At 52.0% G+C, this 18,304-nt stretch overlaps 1 protein-coding gene and 1 long non-coding RNA gene across 2 annotated transcripts; one reads left to right on the forward strand and one right to left on the reverse strand.

Moving 5' to 3' along the window:
• The first annotated feature begins 1,365 nt into the window (after positions 1-1,365).
• Positions 1,366-16,841, forward strand: TMEM214 (transmembrane protein 214). The gene is made up of 17 exons (XM_080998310.1): positions 1,366-1,534; positions 2,390-2,622; positions 4,060-4,210; positions 5,704-5,838; positions 6,887-6,969; positions 7,349-7,454; positions 7,775-7,856; positions 8,362-8,463; positions 8,823-8,964; positions 10,127-10,218; positions 10,751-10,799; positions 11,917-12,030; positions 13,063-13,180; positions 13,977-14,073; positions 14,223-14,391; positions 15,172-15,323; positions 15,543-16,841. The coding sequence occupies exons 1-17, from the start codon at positions 1,411-1,413 to the stop codon at positions 15,667-15,669; spliced, it is 2,076 nt and encodes a 691-aa protein (XP_080854436.1). The 5' UTR covers positions 1,366-1,410; the 3' UTR covers positions 15,670-16,841.
• A 35-nt stretch (positions 16,842-16,876) lies between these two features.
• LOC308473070 lies at positions 16,877-18,283 on the reverse strand. Its single transcript, XR_013983889.1, has 2 exons — positions 18,128-18,283; positions 16,877-17,679 (listed from the first exon to the last, which is right to left on the reverse strand). It is a non-coding gene; the product is annotated as an uncharacterized lncRNA (long non-coding RNA).
• Between the last annotated feature and the right edge of the window lie 21 nt (positions 18,284-18,304).

The following is an 18,304-nucleotide window of genomic DNA, read 5'->3' on the forward strand; positions in this document are numbered from 1 at the left end:
CTGTGACTCTTCCGTAAACCAGAGGGAAATGGTGATCCCTTGAGACACAAAGGACAGGGAAGGGGCAGGATGGAGTCCAATAAGCTATAAATCCCCAAAGCGGTGCAATCAAGGTGGGTGGTGAAACTGGGCAGGTGCCATCTTCCTCTATACTTAGGGGGCACAGGACTCTCCATGGCTGCTGACTGAGGACTGTGTTCCACCTCGACTGTCAAGGCAGCCATGATTCTGAATGCCAGTTGCTGGTAGCCACAACTTTGTAGCAGGAGACCAGCTAGGAAGGTGTTTGGTGTTAAAGGAGGATAAGGAGATTGCGAAGGAGCAGAATGAGTTAATAGAATCAAAGAATTGAAGAGATATAATAATAATATTTATTTATTTATACCCCGCCCTTCCCAGTTCCAAAACTGGGCTCAGGGCAGCTAACAACAAATTTAAAACAATTATAAAAACAGCATAAAATACAGTATAAAAACATGAATGACAATAAAATTCAAAATTCAAAAATCAGTTAAATAATCCCCAGGGCTAGCTGGCTGAATTGGTCCTACTTGGGCCAGCGAGGAGACCAGGGGAGAATTAGCTGTGGGATCCCAGAGCGGGTAATCTTCATAAAAAGGGGAGGGGGAGGGGAGGGGAGGGAAATAAAAGATCAGGCTGAATTCAAATTAAAGGCCAGGCGGAATAGCTCTGTCTTGCAGGCCCTGCGGAAGGAGGTTAAATCCTGCAGGGCCCTGGTTTTCTAGGACAGAGCATTCCATCAGGTCGGAGCCACCACTGAGAAGGCCCTGGCCCTGGCGGAGGATAGTCTGACTTCCTTAGAAAAACAATGTTTTTCTAGGTAATTTTTATAACACTCCCATTCCTTAGTGAACTTTTGGCTTGTTCTATTCCTAGTTGTTCCTGTCATTTTAGCCAGCTCAGTGTATTCAAATAACTTTACTTGCCATTCCTCCTTTGTCGGGACCTTTTTCCCCTTCCATTTTCTGGCAATGAGCATCCTTGCCGGATGGGCGAGTATAAATAAATAATATTATGATTATTGCCGCTGTGGTGGCATCTCAGAATATCCTCCTTTTCTCCTGGTCCGCTCCCTGCGTCTCCGCCTTCGCCTCCCTCGCAGGGCGCCCCCTGGCGGGCAGAAAAGCTGCGACGCGGAGGAAACGGAGAGAGACGCGGGCCGAGCGCCCCTAGCGGCGAAGGACGGAACTCCGCGGCCGGGCCGGGCGTCACGTGGTGGCAGGAGGCGGGCCCGGCCGGGGACGTGGCAGAGCGTGCGGGCGCCAGGCGGGCGTGTGCGCGGCCAATCGGCGCCCGGGGGAGCCCGCGAGGTCCCGCCTCCGCCCGCCCTGGCGCATGCGCGCCGGCCTCCCGCGGGCCTCTCCGGCTGAGGCGGCGGCGGTTGGGGCGATGGCGGCGGCGGTGCTGGCCCGCTGGGAGGTGGTGGGGAAGGCCGGCCGGAGGGGCGCCGCCGGGGGAGGCAGAGGAGGAGGAGGAGGAGGAGGAGGCCCCTCGGGGCGGAAGGCGCTGGGCGGTGAGTGCGGCGTCGAGCCTCCCGGGCCCGCGGCAGGCTACCCTCACCGAGGGCTGGGCTGAGCTCGAAAGGCCCAGGGGGCCTCGGTCTCCACCCCGGACACCGGGGTCCCTCTCCCGAGGGCCTTCTGGGGATCCCCTCCCTGCCAGAAGGGAGGTCACAGGGAACCAGACACAGGGCCTTCTCGGTGGTGGCGCCCGCCCTGTGGAACGCCCTCCCAGCAGATGTCAAGGAGACAAACAGCTATCTGACTTTTAGAAGACATCTGAAGGCAGCCCTGCTCAGGGAAGCTTTTAATGTTTAATAGGTTATTGTATTTTAATATTCTGTTGGAAGCCGCCCAGAGTGGCCGGGGAAGCCCAGACAGATGGGTGGCGTATAAATAACAAATTTATTATTACTATTATTATTATTAGTGCTGACCTTTAAAGCCCTAAACGGCCTCGGCCCAGTAGACCTGAAGGAGCGTCTCCACCTCCCTGGACACTGAGGTCGAGTGCTGAGGGCCTTCTGGCGGTTCCCTCATTGCGAGAAGTGAGGTTACAGGGAACCAGGCAGAGGGGCTTCTCGGTGGTGGCGCCCGCCCTGTGGAACTCCCTCCCACCAGATGTCAAAGAGATAAATAGCTATCTTCTCTTTAAAAGACACCTGAAGGCAGCCCTGTTTAGGGAAGTTTTTAATATTTAATGCAGTATTGTTTTTAACACTCGATTGGGAGCCGCCCAGAGTGGCTGGGGAAACTCAGCCAGACGGCGTGGTATAAATAATAAATTATTATTATTATAATACCCCAGGGTGGGGGGGGGGCGGCTGCGTGTTCGGCCTGTGACGGCTCTCTCTGCTCTGGGCCCTCAGCTCCCTCGGCCGTGCCGGAGAGCCTCCTGGAGCTGCGCCTGGACAAGGCGGCGGCGGCATCTGGACGGCGGCGGCAGCAGAGCAAAGATGAGGTTCCGCCTCCTCCGCCGGGGCAGCCGGCGTCCAGAAAGGCCCCGGCCGGCGGTGGCAAGGGCAGCAAGAAGGCTCCGCCCAGCGGGGACCCGGCGCCCAAGCAGGGCCGCTTCCGCAGCCTGGAGGACGCGCTCAAGGCGGTGAGTGGCTGGCAGGAAGGGGACTCTGCGGGTGCTGCTGCCTGCCTGGGACGGCAGCTGCAGAGAAGCCCCGGGAGGTCACAGGGGACCAGAGGGGGGCAGGACAAGCTGCACCGGCTGGGCAAGGGGCCCCCAGCCCCCTTCCTTAACCTCTTCTCTGCCCCTGGTGAGGTCTGCCTAGGGCAGACATAGGCAACCTCGGCCCTCCAGATGCTTTGGGACTACAACTCCCATCATCCCTGGCTAGCAGGACCGCTGGTCAGGGATGATGGGAATTGTAGTCTGAAAACATCTGGAGGACCGAGTTTCCCTATGCCTGGACTAGGGCGAGGCAGGCGGAAATGCTCCCGTCCTTCTCTGCTCCATCCAGGCCAGCGGGGCTGTCCTGCTCCAGGGCTTCTTCTCCAGCAGCGCCCACCCCATCGTTTTAAATACTGTCTTGATTTGTCAGCTGCCTTGAGTTTCTTTTGATGAGGAGGCAGGGCATCATTCCTAAAAAGTATCCAGAATTGCTATGCTGGCTGTTTCACCTAGCTAGAGAAAGGAACTTTAGAAGAAACCACAAGTTGTCAATACCTGCCAAAAGGTTTCCGCCCCATCCCATGTATCTCGGACTGTTCTTTGAACCATTTCCATGAAGGGACTGTGCCTTTTGCCAGCCTTTGCATTGATGCTGGTGTCTACCTCATGCACAGCCTTTAGCTTCAGAATAAATAGTAATAGTCTAAAAAGGCAACTCGTGTATTTTTTTTATTTTGGAGGAGGGAGTCCTAAACTTTGCCTTCCTTAATATACAAGCTGGAAATGTGTTGCCTCCTTCCTGTGTCTTCCTAGAATTTGGAAGGTGAAGTACAGAAAGTGCGTCTCTTGTTCACGTAGACTAGGGACCAGCTTTAAGCTGCAGAAGGAAGGAAGGAAGGAAGGAAGGAAGGAAGGAAGGAAGCTGTGCTCTAGGGACTCACTGCCTCCCTCTCCCCCCTTGCCTAGGGGAGGGGGCAAGCGGCTGACAGTCCTTCTGAACATTTAATGGGCTCTCCACTTGGCGCATGGATGGGATGCTGGAGAAAGAGCCTTTGGCTGATCAGTCAAGGAACCAGCAGTAGAGCAGTTCTCCTGCATGCTGAAAGTTTAATCCCTGACACCTCAAGATAAATGATCAGGTGCTCTGTGATGTCAAACATCTTTCTCTGCCCAAGACCCTGGAGAGCAACTGCCAAAGAGGCCAGATGGACAGACAGGATAAGACAGCTTCCTCTTTCCCTTGGGGGCCAGTGGAGTTGAGGTGAGACTCCTTGGCTGAGGGGCAGCCACTTCCGTTTGTGGAATAGGTTCACTTAGAGAGTGGTTCCAGAAACAGCCCAAATGTGCCTTGCTAAGGTGGGGAGTGGGGGGGTCTTCCCTTTGCAGCAGCTCAACTAACTCTCCCCCCCCCCCCAGCTTGATTTGTCAGAACTCCAGAAGGAGCTGGACAAAAGCTTGAGCATGTTCCCCGAGAATCCTTCTGTGTGGGTCAAAGACCTGGCTGGATATCTGAACTACAAGCTGCAAGCTCCAAAGAGCGACCCCACCCTCAGCCAGCACCCTCATGGTAAGTGTTGCCTTGGAAAGTGCCTTTCTATCAATTGTGTGTGTGCTAGAGAGAGAGAGAGAGGCCATTTTGCTCGCTTGAACACCCAGAGCACCTGTCCTGCTGTGGGCTTGGTTTGTGGCCTTGGGAGCTGCTTGCACAGCATTCAGACTTTCTAGTTCAGTGATCGCAGAGGGAGAAACGTGAGTAAGCTCCTGTCAGCAAGATTTTGAATTCTTCAGTTAGAAAACCTCACGCTTGTAAATTGGGTGGGAAATTGCCAGCATTTGAATGCTGCATGGATTTGTATGGTTTTGCTAGGAATATTGTTCTTCAGAATTTGGAAAGTTGTTCTCTGTTTTTGGAGGACTGCAGAAACAAAAGTAATACCTGACATTTTTGTGCAGCTGTGACACCAGCGGCAGAACTTTTGCAGCCAAGGAGAGGGTTGTGTGGGTTGTAACCCCTGGAATTCTAAACCAGAGTCTCACTTCTTCATATACCTGGAAATACACTGGTGGCTTCTTTCTTGCTCCTTTTAGAAGAAGATAAAATTCTCAGGGTTGCAGCCTTTTTTGTCCTCCTGGATGAGGAATGTGGGCTTCACTGCCTGGTTTGGCCTGGGCAGGGAAAAGCCCAGGAGAGAGGGGCGAGGTCTCCTCCCAGCCATTCCCTCTGAGCCTGTGCTTAGAGAAGCAAGTCTCATAACCACGGCATGTTCAGTTTCTGCTCGGAATGCCTTTCTTGACCTTTTCTGACCCAAGGGAGGGTGAAAAGCAGCTCCTCTCTTTCCTGCCAATATGTCAAGTAGCTGGAAGCCAAGCAGGGGCGTTATGGGCAGAGTCTGCTGCTTTGGCTTGGGAAGGGTGTCAGGTGCCGAATGCTCCCGGCGTGGCTGCACAATGCTGCCTTTGTCTTCAGCGTTTCCTGAATGTGGCGTTTGGCAGCAGGGCAGAGGCCAGAAGATCCAAAGATGCTCTTCCCGACTCCACAGGGACGTGGATGCTGGGAGTTAATGAGAAGAGGCTGGCTTTGGCAGTTGGGCAGTATCCTGGGCCGGGGTCTTGCAGACTTTGGTGCTTGCTTATTTCCTTTTCAGTCCAAGAGCTCTTATACTTGTCCTCCTGATCAGAATGCATCTCTGCTCCAAAACCCAGGAGCCCTTGACAGACTCACCAATATTTGAATTGTGGTCGACTCTTGAGCTCTGGCAAGGTGGCTTCAGCATTGGCTTCTGGCATTGCGCTGGTGAAGAAGCAGCTGTGCCTGGTTTGGTTCTCGTAGGGCAGGCCAGTCACCTCTGCACAGTTCTCTCCACGTTATCCTTGTGCTGCCAAGGTAGAATTCTGAACTGGGGCTCCCCGAGAGTCTGCTGAAGCCGCAGTTTTGGGCTGCTCTGCTGTTTAGGGATGTGGCTTCCCTCCTGTGCTTTACTCATGGGAAAGTTGTTGCACCAGTGAGGGCTAACGAAAGCCAGCCCTTCCTTCACACTGCCACCTTACTTTTGGCTGCAGACTATCCCTACTGCCTTGTGAACAAAGAGCTGAGGAGCACCATCAAGTCCTTGCTGTCGAAATCGGCGGGTGTCCTGGAGCTTTTCTTTGACCACTGTATTTACACAATGTTGCAAGAGCTGGACAAGACTCCTGGTGAGTGTGAAGTGCAGCCCAGTAAACCAGCCGTTGGGTCAAAGGTTCTGCCACATGTGCTCCCTTGAGGGCAGAGAGCAGTTGAGGGAAACTACAGTCATACCTCTTGTTGGGTTTGCTTAATGTTGTGGCTTTTTGGGTTGTGAACACGGCAAACCCAGAAGTGTATACTTCTGGGTTTCACCGCACGCGCAGAAGTGTTCTGTGCGCTTCGCACATGCGCAGAAGTGCTCTATTGCGCTCTTTGTGCAGAAGCGCCGCATCCTGGAACGGATTGTGTCCGCAACTAGAGGTACCACTGTATTTGTACTCAGGGCCCTGGTGGGTGTTGCATGTACCTCAAGGCAGTTTATGTGCTGGAAGTGGCACTAAAAGTGACCAGGGCTGCCCACTGAGGTTGTGAACAAACCTGATTTCACACCCACCTAATTCTTAATGCTGTTACCCTAAAGGGTGCAAGGAGGTGAAAAGCCTCTGGTGAAGCTGTGACTTTTGTGGTGAGGTACTGAAAGATGGGGAGCAGCAGGGCAGAGGCGTGTGGGGTGGAGACCTGAGGGGACCCCAAGGGGGAAAGAGGTGCCAGCTGTGATACCTACATTGTAGGGGGTTGGACTAGATGACGTGAGGTCCCAACCCTGCAGTTCTGTACTCTGGCTCCATGAGCCAGCAAGAGAATTGGGTGAGAGGCAGCAAATTAAAGTCAGAGCTACATTAGTGAACAAGCATGGTGCTGGCTGTGTTCTTATAGGGGACTTCAAGAGGGGATTGGGCCATTTCCTGGAAGAGGATTGGGGGCCACAGCAAGGACTATGGGCTCTAAAGCTTCTGCCACTCTATATTGTATTGAGTAAAGCAGGACACTGGGGGACACGCATGCCTGGGTGGGCTTCTGTTTCTCTCCTCCCGCTCTGATCCCACAGCAGCTGCATAGATTTGCCAGGAGCCCAGTGTGCGATGCAATCTGCGGTGCGCAAGGGCTCTGGGCTCCAGGCCAAAACGCCCAACCTGAAGGGCCCTCACAGTCTTCCTCGCCATCCTTGTCTTCCAGGGGACTCCCTGCACGGCTACAGGATCTGCATTCAGGCCATGCTGATGGACAGGCCTAAAGTTGCCACCATGAACTTGAGCAAGGTGGGTAGCTTCAGTTGCCCCGTCCAACCTGGAGAGGCAGCCCTCTGTCCCTCTCCAAGGTACCCAGGTTTCCCAGAGTTCCTGGTATATTTTACTGAGACAGGTAGCAAAAGTGAAAGCTATCATCTGCGGAATTGGAAAGGATACTCTTGCCCTGCATGCGCATGAAACAGGGCCCCTCCCTCCCCGACCCTCTTCTCTCTGTGCTGGGAGTCCCAGCTTCAGTCCCTCACATCTCATATCCCAGAGAAGTCAGGAGCTGATGTTCTGCGCTAGAGGGCTCCAGCTGCTTGCGAGGGAGCATTGTCGCTTTGGCCCCCTTTCCCACTGGGCTCTATGCCGAGAGTTAATCCTGCCGTCTTTCCCTTTTCCACTTCAGTATCTTGAGCTGCTGAGCTCCCATCAAAGCCGTCCGGCCAAATGTCTCACGATCATGTGGGCCTTGGGTCAAGCTGGATTTACTGATCTTACAGAAGGACTTAAAGGTGAGGACGGTGGCGGCTTTTTTTTTAAATGTATATGATGATAAGCACTTTGGAATATTTTTGGAGACTTAATAAAAATGATATGGGGGGGAAAGGGCTGATCAGGAGCTAGAAGGAGCTTCTCCAGCCCCTTGAACGGTGATGCCCTCTTCTCACCCTGCCCCAGACCCTCTGGTGGTGTGGCTCAAGAGCATGTTGCGTGGCCTGAAGGCACATGGAGCAGCTGCCTTTCTGAAGCTCAGCAGCCCTGAGCTCCATCCTCAAATGAAGGCAAGGGCAGAAATGTAACGCTGTTGCTTTCCCAACTCTTTTCTCCACAGTGTGGCTCGGCATTATGTTCCCTGTTCTGGGAATCAAATCTCTCTCCCCGTACGCCATTGCCTACCTGGATCGGCTGCTGTTGTGAGTTGCCATGTCCTTGTTTGTTTATTCAGCATGATTCCAAGGCCGCCCCCCCCCCCCTGTGCTATTTGACATCTCTCTGAAGCCTCTGGGAACTGTCGTAGGGAGATTTGGAGCAAAGTGTCCTCAATATGCAGATAACACTCAGCTCTATCTCTCGGTTCCATCAGAATCAGAAGAGGCAGTTAAGGAGTCAGAGCAGTGCTTGGAGGTTCAGATGGGTGTGGGCCAATAAACTGCTGCTGGATCCCAAAAGGCAGCTGTGCTGTATGCCCTGGGTTCTCATGTCCGGGAGGGGCAGCCTGGGGTGCTCCTGGGCTCAACAGCAAGAGGAAGTCAGCCAGGGATGGTGGGCACAAACAGGGCAGGTTTGGTTTTCCTGCAGTATAGCCCTTCGAGGTAGGCCTGTGGAGGCCCTTGTTCCAGCACGGGGAGCGGAGGCGGAGTTTGTAATGAAGTGGGAGTGGCTTTCCCCAGCTGACAGGCGTTGCTTTTTCCTTGGCAGGATGCATCCCAACTTGACCAAAGGCTTTGGTATGATAGGACCCAAAGACTTCTTCCCTCTCATGGACTTTGCCTTCATGCCCAACAACTCTCTATCCCCCAGGTATGACACCTAAAGGGAGACCGGCTCACAGTGCATGGATGGGAAGAGTTAGAGCCCCTTTCAAATTGACGCTTCTGGTGTTCAATTTTGTTATTTTAATAGCTTTCAAATTGACGCCTCTAGTTTACACAACGGGTTACTGAACTGTTACAAGCCAAATTTAAAATAAAATGTTGAACTCAGGCCCCCAGCAGTAACCGTACAAGCCGTGCATTTCTTCCAGAGGATGCAAATGTATTCGCTGTATAGTTTAGGGCAGTATTAACAGATACAGCTACTTATATAAAATCCAGGCAGAACTGTGTTTGCACATGTAAAAATGCAGCAGTTTGTATGCAGCCAACGTTCTTTCTCCCCAGCCTGCAGGAGCAGCTGCGCCAGTTGTATCCCCGCCTGAAAGTCCTGGCCTTTGGGGCTAAGCCTGAGACCACCCTGCACACCTACTTCCCTTCCTTCCTCTCCAGAGCCCTGCCCAGCTGCCCCCTTGATATGCAGAAAGAGGTGAGGAGGGGGCAGAAGGGGGGGGACTGGCCTTCCTCGAGCATCTAGTGGGGCTGCCACATTAGACAACAACTGAGCTAGACTGAGGAGTTTAAAACCTCTGGATGAAAAGGTTCCCCCAGTTTGTTGAGTCAGAGGAGCTATTTTGGGTGTTAATTCCCTCCAGTGCCAAACCCATGGGCAGCAGTTCTTCTGATAAACTGGGCATCTCTCTCTCTCTGAAATAGGAGGGGGTGTCTGCTGGGCCCTCCTTGGGAGGCTCAGCCCCAGGGTTTTCCTGGCTCTTCTCTCTTCCAGTTCCCTTTCTCTCCCCCTTGCTTGGCTGCCAAAGTGTGGGTTGGAATCCAGGCAGACTGGAAAGGTGCAGGACCCTCCCTCAGCCCCCGAGAGACTGGAATGCAAGCAAACTAGTTTTGTTTGTCGCTAATGTGGCAACCTTGAATTTCCCATCTCTTCTGGAGGAATTAAATGTCCTATTAATGATCTAAAAACAAGGAAAACATGTTTTAGCTTGGGAACCATGGCTGTTGTTTAGGTGCAAATATTTGCACATATAATTGATTGGCATCCATGCGGTTGACTACAGCTGCTTTTAACAGGGCCACAGTATCATTGAATCAGAGCCCAGGGCAGTTCAAGGCAGGTGCTTACGACTTGGCGTTAGGTGTATTGCCGACTCTGGCTGTGTCTTGGGCAGACAGAGGTGCCAGGGATGGAAGCTGGAGCATTTTGCGTGCTATGCAGGTGCGAGTGATGAATGGCTCTCTACCTCCCTCTCTGCTGCAGAGACAGGTGTGCAGCAGCCAAATGATGCTTTCAGGTAGACACACACTGTGGCAGCCAACCGCCCTGCTTTGAACTATAGCCTCCTTTCTCTCTGTCTGGAACCGTTAGATGGGGAGGAACCTCTTTGGGCCTCCTAATGCAGCTCTGAGAGCCAGAATAGGAAGGAGAGCTCACCCCAAAGGCGGCATGAAGCCAGTTCCAGAAAGAGGGGAGGCTGTAGGGAAGGCACCCCTTCCTGACCCCAACTGGGATCAATAAGTGGGGCACCAGGAATGTCATAAATCTGTCGCGCTATCTTGAAGTCTTCAGTCCTGTGGCTGCTGCTGCTGTTTGGCCATTAAACTCCTGGAACCAATTCTGCTTTCGTCCCGTACAGCTGCTCAACTGCCTGGCTGAAGGCCTCCGCCTGGATCCCCTCAGCTTCAATGTCTGGAGGCAGCTGTACATCAAGCACCTCCCACAGTCAAGGTGAGACTCAGCAGGGATGCTTCCCCACTGCATGCCCTGCTTGACAGTTTGGAAACCTGCAGGATACCAATCCTGCTTACAGTCGTGGTGGTTGAACATCCGCTTGAACTTTTTGGAAAGGCTGTGCTTCGAGCCCTCGTGGTTGCTAAAACGACGCAAAGTCCGCCTGGGAGCGGAGGAGCCTCCCCTGCTTCGCAGGGAGAGCAGTGGGGTGTCTCTCTTTGGGAAGGTGCATGCAACAATGAGCCAGTGTGGTGTAGTGGTTAAGAGTGGTAAACCCGTAATCTGGTGAACCGGGTTCGCTTCCCCGCTCCTCCACCTGCAGCTGCTGGGTGACCTTGGGCCAGTCATGCTTCTCTGAAGTCTCTCAGCCCCACTCACCTCACAGAGTGTTTGTTGTGGGGGAGAAAGGGAAAGGAGAATGTTAGCCGCTTTGAGACTCCTTCGGGTAGTGATAAAGCGGGATATCAAATCCAGACTCAACAAACAAGCCAGAGATCCTTGAGCTGATGCCTCTGCTTTCTTTTCCCAGCCTGCTCCTGAATCACTTTGTGCAGACCTGGGACAGCACTTCCAAAAAGGTTTGTGGCTCCTGCTCTTTGGACTGCCTCTTGCTTGAAGCAGTAGTTTGTGCGCTAGGGACAGACAACACGGATGAATTAATGGCCTGCCTGTCTAGTCCAGGCCAAAGCAGGCCAGTGCTAGGCAGCAGTCCATCCCAAAAGGCTGCTCCATTGCTAAGGTTCCGGCGTTCCAGCTCAGCACAGCTTGTGCTTCCTGCTAGTTCTGTCTGCTTCTGAGGTTTGCTATCCCCCATGAGCTGCGTGGACAGGGTGAGTTTGAACTCTGAAAGGGATGCTGCTGCTGCTGCTGCCGCCCACATTCTCCATAGTTTGCATCTAGTTCAGAGCAGGGCCTTGGAGGTGCCCATCTGGCTTGAGTGGGGCTCAAGCAGGGGGGATTGGATTTAAATCAAATCAGTTTAAATCACTAATCAGTAAGACTTGATTTAAATCTCTCTTTTTTTACTGAAAGACTCCTCGCTGGTATAATCTTAATATTTACAACCAGATAGAGGTTTCATTTTTGGAATAATAAATTTTCAGAGTAGTTTTTACAATTCTATCAAAAATTAACTGATTTGGTTATACTGTTAGAAATACATAGACAGATAATTATGAAATTATTGTGAGGTTTAATTTATATTTGGACAACTTTTCTGCTGTACTTTATTGGAAGGAGAAAAACAATCATTTCCTTAATAACAATTTAAACAATTTAGTTAACTAAAACAAGAACATTATAGCATCTGTATCCATGTTTGTTAACTGATATGGTTAAACAATTAAAAAAAAACTTAGACTGAGTTTTAGCACACATGAAAAACTTAAAACAAATCCTTTGAATAGCCTTTGGACTCAAATTTTTCCTCCAAAAGCATTTTATTTTAAAAATCTGATTTAAATAAAAATATTGCTTTAAAAACCATTGATTTTTATCCACCCTGGGCTCAAGGGTGGGGTGCACAGAGGCAAGGCCCCTGACAGGGGACTGGGGAGAGCAGCAAAGCACCTGGCTGTCTGGCCCTTCAGCCCCCACCCCCATTCCTGCTGCTTCTGTAGGGTTGCAACCATCCCGGTGTGGTCCAAGGCTCACCTGTGGCTTTGTGATGGTGTTTGTGGACCGTTTCTCTTCCAGATGCGGAAATCTTTACAGGAAACAGTTCATTCGTTCAAAGTCACAAACGAGGAACTGACCATGAAAGGACCAAACAGCGAACAAGATGTTGCAGCTTGCAGAGCTGCCTGCAAGGTATTGCTATTATTTATTCAATTTGTATACCTCCCTTCATCTGTAGATCTTAGAGCAGTTATAATAATAATAAGAATTTATTATTTATACGCTGCCCATCTGGCTGAGTTTCCCCAGCCACTCTGGGCAGCTCCCAATCAAGTGTTAAAAACAGTACAGCGTTAAATATTAAAAACTTCCCTGAACAGGGCTGCCTTCAGATGTCTTTTAAAGATAAGATAGCTGCTTATTTCCTTCACATCTGAAGGGAGGGCGTTCCACAGGGAACAACATAGTATAAAAACACAAAATACACAATAAAAACAGGAACAAAAACAAACCCCAAATCTCCCCTCCCACAACACATTTCAAAGGGTGTCTGGTGTTAGTCAGCCAAAGGCCTGGTTAAAAAGGAATGTTTTTGCCTGGTGTATAATGAAGGCACCAGCTGAACGTCCCTGGGGAGAACATTCCACAAATGGGAAGCCACTGCAGAAAAGGCCCTTTCTTGTGTTGCTGCCCTCTGGACTTTCCTTGAAGAAATTACACAAAGAAGGGCCCCACAGGATGATCTCAGGATCCAGCTTGGTTCATATGCAGAGAGGCGGTCCTTGAGGTATTGCTGTCCTGAGCCATTTAAGACTTTATACGTCAAAACCAGCACTTTGAATTAGCAGCCAGTGCAGTCGGACCAGGATTGGTGTAATATGCTCAAACCGTCTTGCTCTGGTGAGCAACCAGGCCGTCCAATTCTGCACTAGCTGAAGTTTCCGAACTGTCTTCAGAGGCAGCCCTACGTATAACACATTGCAGTAATCTAACGTAGAGGTTGCCAGGGCATAGACAACAGACGTTAGGCTGTCCCTGTCCAGATGGGGACACAGCTGGGCCACCGATGGAAGGCACTCTGGACCACTGAGGCCACCTGAGCCTCAAGCGACAGCAAAGGATCCAGAATGATCTCCATCCTTGTGGGTGGGTGACCAGGTGGGCTAGCCATCTGCATCCCAGAGATTCTCCTACCTGTTTCCTCTCTTTGTGTTTCCCCTTCAGAACCTGCTGCTGAAAATGAAAGCCAGTGGCCTTCCTTGGGCTCGGCTGCTGCTGGTCGCCTTGGTATTCACTGCGGGGTTCCTAATGCATGACATCAGGACTCACGGCTCCTTTGAAGGTGAGGCCCTGCCCCTGGAGGAAAGGGAGGTGTTGCGTTCCGAAGGCAAGGAAGGATTGGACCCTGATTAATAAAATACACACGAGGCTTGGCCAGCAAGACTCTGGGAGGCAGGGCGAATAATCCTCTGTCACACCCTGGCCCAGGTCCCTTTATTAACAAAAGAACTTTTAGCACAGCCCTTGTAAGAACCAATCAGATATCCTCTGAGCATTTAAAAAACATCCCCACATGGGACAAAGTCAGATCAGAGAAAGCCTTGTAACTACAAAGAAACTATTTCCTACTTGAGCATGCATACATAGTTCAGAGTAAATAAAATAGGAATCAAGGAGAAATGTTTTTAGCAAACCCCGGAAGTAATAAACAGCAGTAAACAGGAAAGGAAGCACAGGTAGTACTTACCATCTCCTTGTGAACTCTCTTCCTGGCCCTTAAGATCTACCTAAAGATCAACAAACTGCATCAAAGTTACATCAAAGCTACCTCCTATCTTTATGGCTCGGGATGCCTGGTGAAGCAACCAGTCTGTGTTTAGAATGCTTATATGTGCCTGTCAGGCAGAGAAAATGAGCAGTAGAGAAGATGGGCAGAGATGCAGAGGCTTATGGGATTTAATCAGAAATTATTGTCAATGAATCAAACCCAGTCAATGCAATGCTTTCATTGCTGACACAATGGCGTGCTCCATTTTTCATAATTCCTCATAGCAATCCACCTGACCCCCACAGGAGGCACGTGGGAGGGGGCTGCCCCAAAGACACCCCCACTCAGGGGAGCATGTTGTGTTTTCCAGCTTCTGCCTCGGCTCAGGTGCTCCGCTCTTCCGGCATCCTCTCCGCATCCCAGCAAGCCTGGAGCAGAGTTTCCCACTTCTCTGGGGAAGGGTACAGGTCAGTGGCTTGCGCCGGATCTCTGTCGGCAGGGAGGCTCCCTCCCTTCAAGGGGGACCAGCGCAGACGAGCGCTCTCCCTCTGGGCGGCCCTTGGGAGGGAGCCTGTTGCCTGGGGCTCACCCTGATCCCGCCCCTTGTTCCTTGCAGCTGGCTGGAAGCAAACATGCCTCTCTACTACTCTCGCGTGGCCACCGTGCTGGGACCCAACCTGGAGCTGGTCTGGGCGAAGACAAACGAAACGGCCGCCTACATCTCTGGGAAGTGCTCTGCTCAGCTCACCTGGCTCAGTGACAACCTCCCCAGGTTCATCGAATGGGTAAGGGTGGGGCTCGCTGGAGGCAGGGAAGGCCTCCTCTTAAGGGGGTCAGCAGCAGACCAGGCAAGGCAGAGTTCTGTGCAGAGAATGCGCCCAGACAGATGGTTTCCCCACTTACAGAGGCACAGCCACGCTGTGAACTGTCAAGCAATGTATTTGTTTTTTCTGGTTTTAACCCCTCTAGGCCATCAACCATTTATCTGCTAAGCTGGAGGGTGGGAAAGCCAATTCACTGGCAAGCACCCTCTGCATCGGCCCATTCACCTGGGTCCACAGGCCCCGGTTCTGCTCATGTGGGTAGTGCCGCTGAGGAAATACAGCTGCAGCAGTATCCGCCACTCCAATGAGTAGCAAGAACAGGCAGAAGCTGTGAGGAGGTGGCAGTGGCAGCGGCAGCTGAAGGCCCTTGACCTGAGCTGTTGGGACTTGTCCCTTTGCAGAGGAGCCAAATGTTGCTCCCAGTATTTTCAGAGTCTTTCCGCTTGCCTGCCTTTCTCTTCCCCACCTCATCCCTGGGTCCTATTTCCCTGTAAGTGCCTTAGGGAGATCTGGACCTGTGCTTATGGTTCCCCATCTGCTGGTGGCCACCCCATTCTCTTTGGCATATGAATCAAAAGGAGCTGTGGCCTGTCCGTAATAGAGGAACAGGGATCTGGGCCCTGCCCGCCCTCTAGCTAGGAGTGTTCCAGTTTCTGGGGTCTGGCCAGCCACAGATTCTCTGCCTAGCAAGGGCAGGGTTGGCACTTGAGCCTGTCTGAGCCGCCTCGTCTTCCCTGCCAGCTCCAGACCCGGGTTCCAGATTCTGTGCTGCACGGGGCAGAATACCTCAAGGAGCTGCTGCTCTTCCTCATGCGGAACTACTTCCTGCCTGCTGTGGACTACGTTGCTGGGTCGCTGGAGGGGGCCTGGAAACTCTGGGTGGCTTTCTGCGAGTGAGTATGGTCTGCGCACAGCATCCTTGGTGCCACACAAAGCAGACAGCAGGGGCTGCTTGACTGCGGAAGAGAAGTAGGAATAGAAGAACACCGAATGGGGAGGGGGAACCCACTTCAGGTTCCGGGGGGGGGGGCATCCAAACTGCTTGGAGACAAAACAAGGCATGTCCAGGAGGCCTCGAAGCATGCATGCTCACACTCTGCTCTCTCCTCCAGTGGCGAAGGGTCCTGGGAGTGCTTGCGGAAACATGTGACCAGCCTCAGCCATTCTTCTTGGACGTACCTGCAAGACACCACCGTGGCCATCAGAGACTGGGCTCTGGCCATCGTCTCTGGGCACTAGTCGAGGCCCAGGGCTCAGGAGCTGGGCGTGAGGTTTGGGTCACTGCTCTCCCATTGCTGCTGGCAGCAGGATGTGCCAACTCACTGTTCCGCGGGCAGGCCACAAAGCGAGGGGCAGCCTCCACCTCTGACTTGCCGCTGAAGCCCAGGAGGCCGGAAGCCTCCCAGCTCCCCACCCACTGTGCGGTTGTTCTTTGTCTCCACTCCAGCCTTGCTGAAAAAGCCAGTTGTCTGCTGTCCATTTGATGGACTGCATCGGGCGGGAGGCAGCAATGCACACCCAGGAAGTGCCCCTCCGTCCGTCGGTGGGCAAGCGCTTTCTGTATCCTACGTTCAGTGCTGTTACCCCAAATAAATAGGTTGCTGGGGCAGTGACCCCCTTCCCCATCCCTCTGTGCATGGAGCGCCTGCTGCTACTGCTGCCCTCAGCCTTTTCTCTGCGGCTCCTCCACCTGCCCCTGGCAGCTCAAGCCAGTCTCATGGGCTGGTGCCTGCCTGGGACCCTGCCTTGCCAGACTCCCACCCATCGCCCTGTGGCCTGAGCAGAGGCTCTGTGGGCATTTCCCCGAGCCGTTAAGCTGCCCCCTTCTCTCAGGTGACTGTGAGTCTTCGCCTTCCCCCAAAGAGCTGCCTTTGCCTTATCGTGGACCCAGGAGGGGAGAGCTCATGTGATGCAGCAGGGAGTGCTCATGACTGCAGGGCCCAGAGAGTAGGAACAGGGCGGAGGGGAGAGAGGGCTGGTTGATCCCTCAAGTGTATTCTGTGAGCTGTGACGAGGGGCTGTCACTTCTCTTGCAAGTTCCATAAAGAAGAACTCTGCCACCTCCAGGCTTGAAGGAAAACTAGCTTAGTTGGGGTCCGTCTTTTGCCTTCTGTAATGTCCACTCCTTGGTCTCTTCCCAGGGCCTCTGTGTGGCCTTGAAGTCTGTGTTGTGACCCTGTTCCCAGCATGCCCTGAATACCTTGAGTTGCCCTCAATAGTGGGTCAGAAGCAGCAGCTCCTTCTCACCAGGTGCTGTGTCAGTTGCCAGACCCACGTGGGGACTTTGGATCCGGCTGCTTTGCCCCAATTACATTTCTCTCCTGCAGCCAGACTTCCAGAGGTGATGGGACCCTGTCATGACAATGGTGTGTGGCTTTTGTCATGTGCAATAAAGGAAATATCTTTGGTTACATGCTGCGCTTTGATGTTTCTCTTTGCTGTGAGATATTTTTTGCTGGGCTTGGCCCCAATTCTTTATTATTAAACATATAAATAAGTTGCTTTTTAGGGCAAAGCCTAGTATTGGGAGGAAAAATGACTGAGCATCATGGCCAATGGTTGGGGCAGTGGGAGATCTAGTCTAATGACTGGTGGGGGTTCTCCCACACACTCCTGTTTCGTGTCCCTGTGGAATTGGGTCTACAGAGAAGCGGGAAGAAAACCATCAGCTGCTTCCCTGAAAACAAGCTGCCTCCCTCGTCATCTCGGGAGGCGTCCAAAGGAAGCTGATGATGCAGAAGCAAGAGAAGGGAAGCAGATGTTTGATAGCCTTTTTCTCCAAATTCACTCCACAATGTACAGAGCCCTTTCTCTCTTATCTCTGCCAGCTCAGGTGGTCTTATCTCTCCATCCATGGCTTCCTTCCACTCCCAACATCACAGCTCCTTCATTTGACTGTTTCATTCCTCTAAACGCCTGGGTGAAGGGCTTCTCTGTTTCACCATCTGTTGCCTCCACCTCTTTAGCATTTCATCCTCCTCCCGGCATTCCTTCACCCATATTGTCCTAAGTTGCTTTGTCCTGTTTAACACCTTTCCTTTCCATTTCATCCTTCTCTGGTCCACTTTTGTTCAAATCTCTGGTCTAAACGCTCTGATTTGCTCATCAAACAATTGCTGAAGAATGCCAACAGTCAATGGAATGTCCGATGATGTATTTGCCATACTGAATATTCCTGGTCTTATTAACAATTCAGTCTGCACCTTGAGATCTTCACAGCTTTATCTTTTATCAAACCACATTCCTTTTCTACAGAGGAAATGTGATGTAGAAAAATTATGTTCAGTTCAACAAAGGCAACACTTTAGTTGGGAATGAAAAAATAAAGATTCTTGGCATTCAGAACTTCCTTGATTGCTTAAAACTTTAATGGTTGAAACAATTAGAACATGCATTTTGTTGCCACACCCCAGATGTAAAATTCAACCAGCAGACACAGAAACCTCTCAGTGATAAATTATAACCGTCTCTAAAATAGCTGGAGAAAGGCTTTTGCAGACCCAACCTGCAACAGACCTCTTCCAGGGCAAGCAGTTAATTCCTCTTCGCATAAAGCACTGCCCCCCCACCCAAGCTCCCAGGAGCTGACAAGCTTCTCAGTCTCCCGAGGTAGAAAATGACCTTTACAGATCATCAGGGTTTGATCCCATGAGCTCCTCCTCCTCTCCAGAGCAAATGTAAAAGCCAAGATTTATACCTCTGGTCTGATCCGTTTCCCTGTCAATCTCTCCACTGACAACCTGCTAATGGAAGACATTCCACCGGCGTGCCGTGTTCTTCCCCCGGCAGCCTGAAGCAACTTTTCCAGAGGCCGCGCATGCGACTCCTTTCCCGCCCCACCCTCCCCTCGGCTCCTCCCGGGCTGGACTGAGAC

The sequence above is a fragment of the Podarcis pityusensis genome (assembly GCF_964106645.2).
Source record: "Podarcis pityusensis genome assembly, chromosome: 3".
NCBI classification, from domain to species: domain Eukaryota; kingdom Metazoa; phylum Chordata; class Lepidosauria; order Squamata; family Lacertidae; genus Podarcis; species Podarcis pityusensis.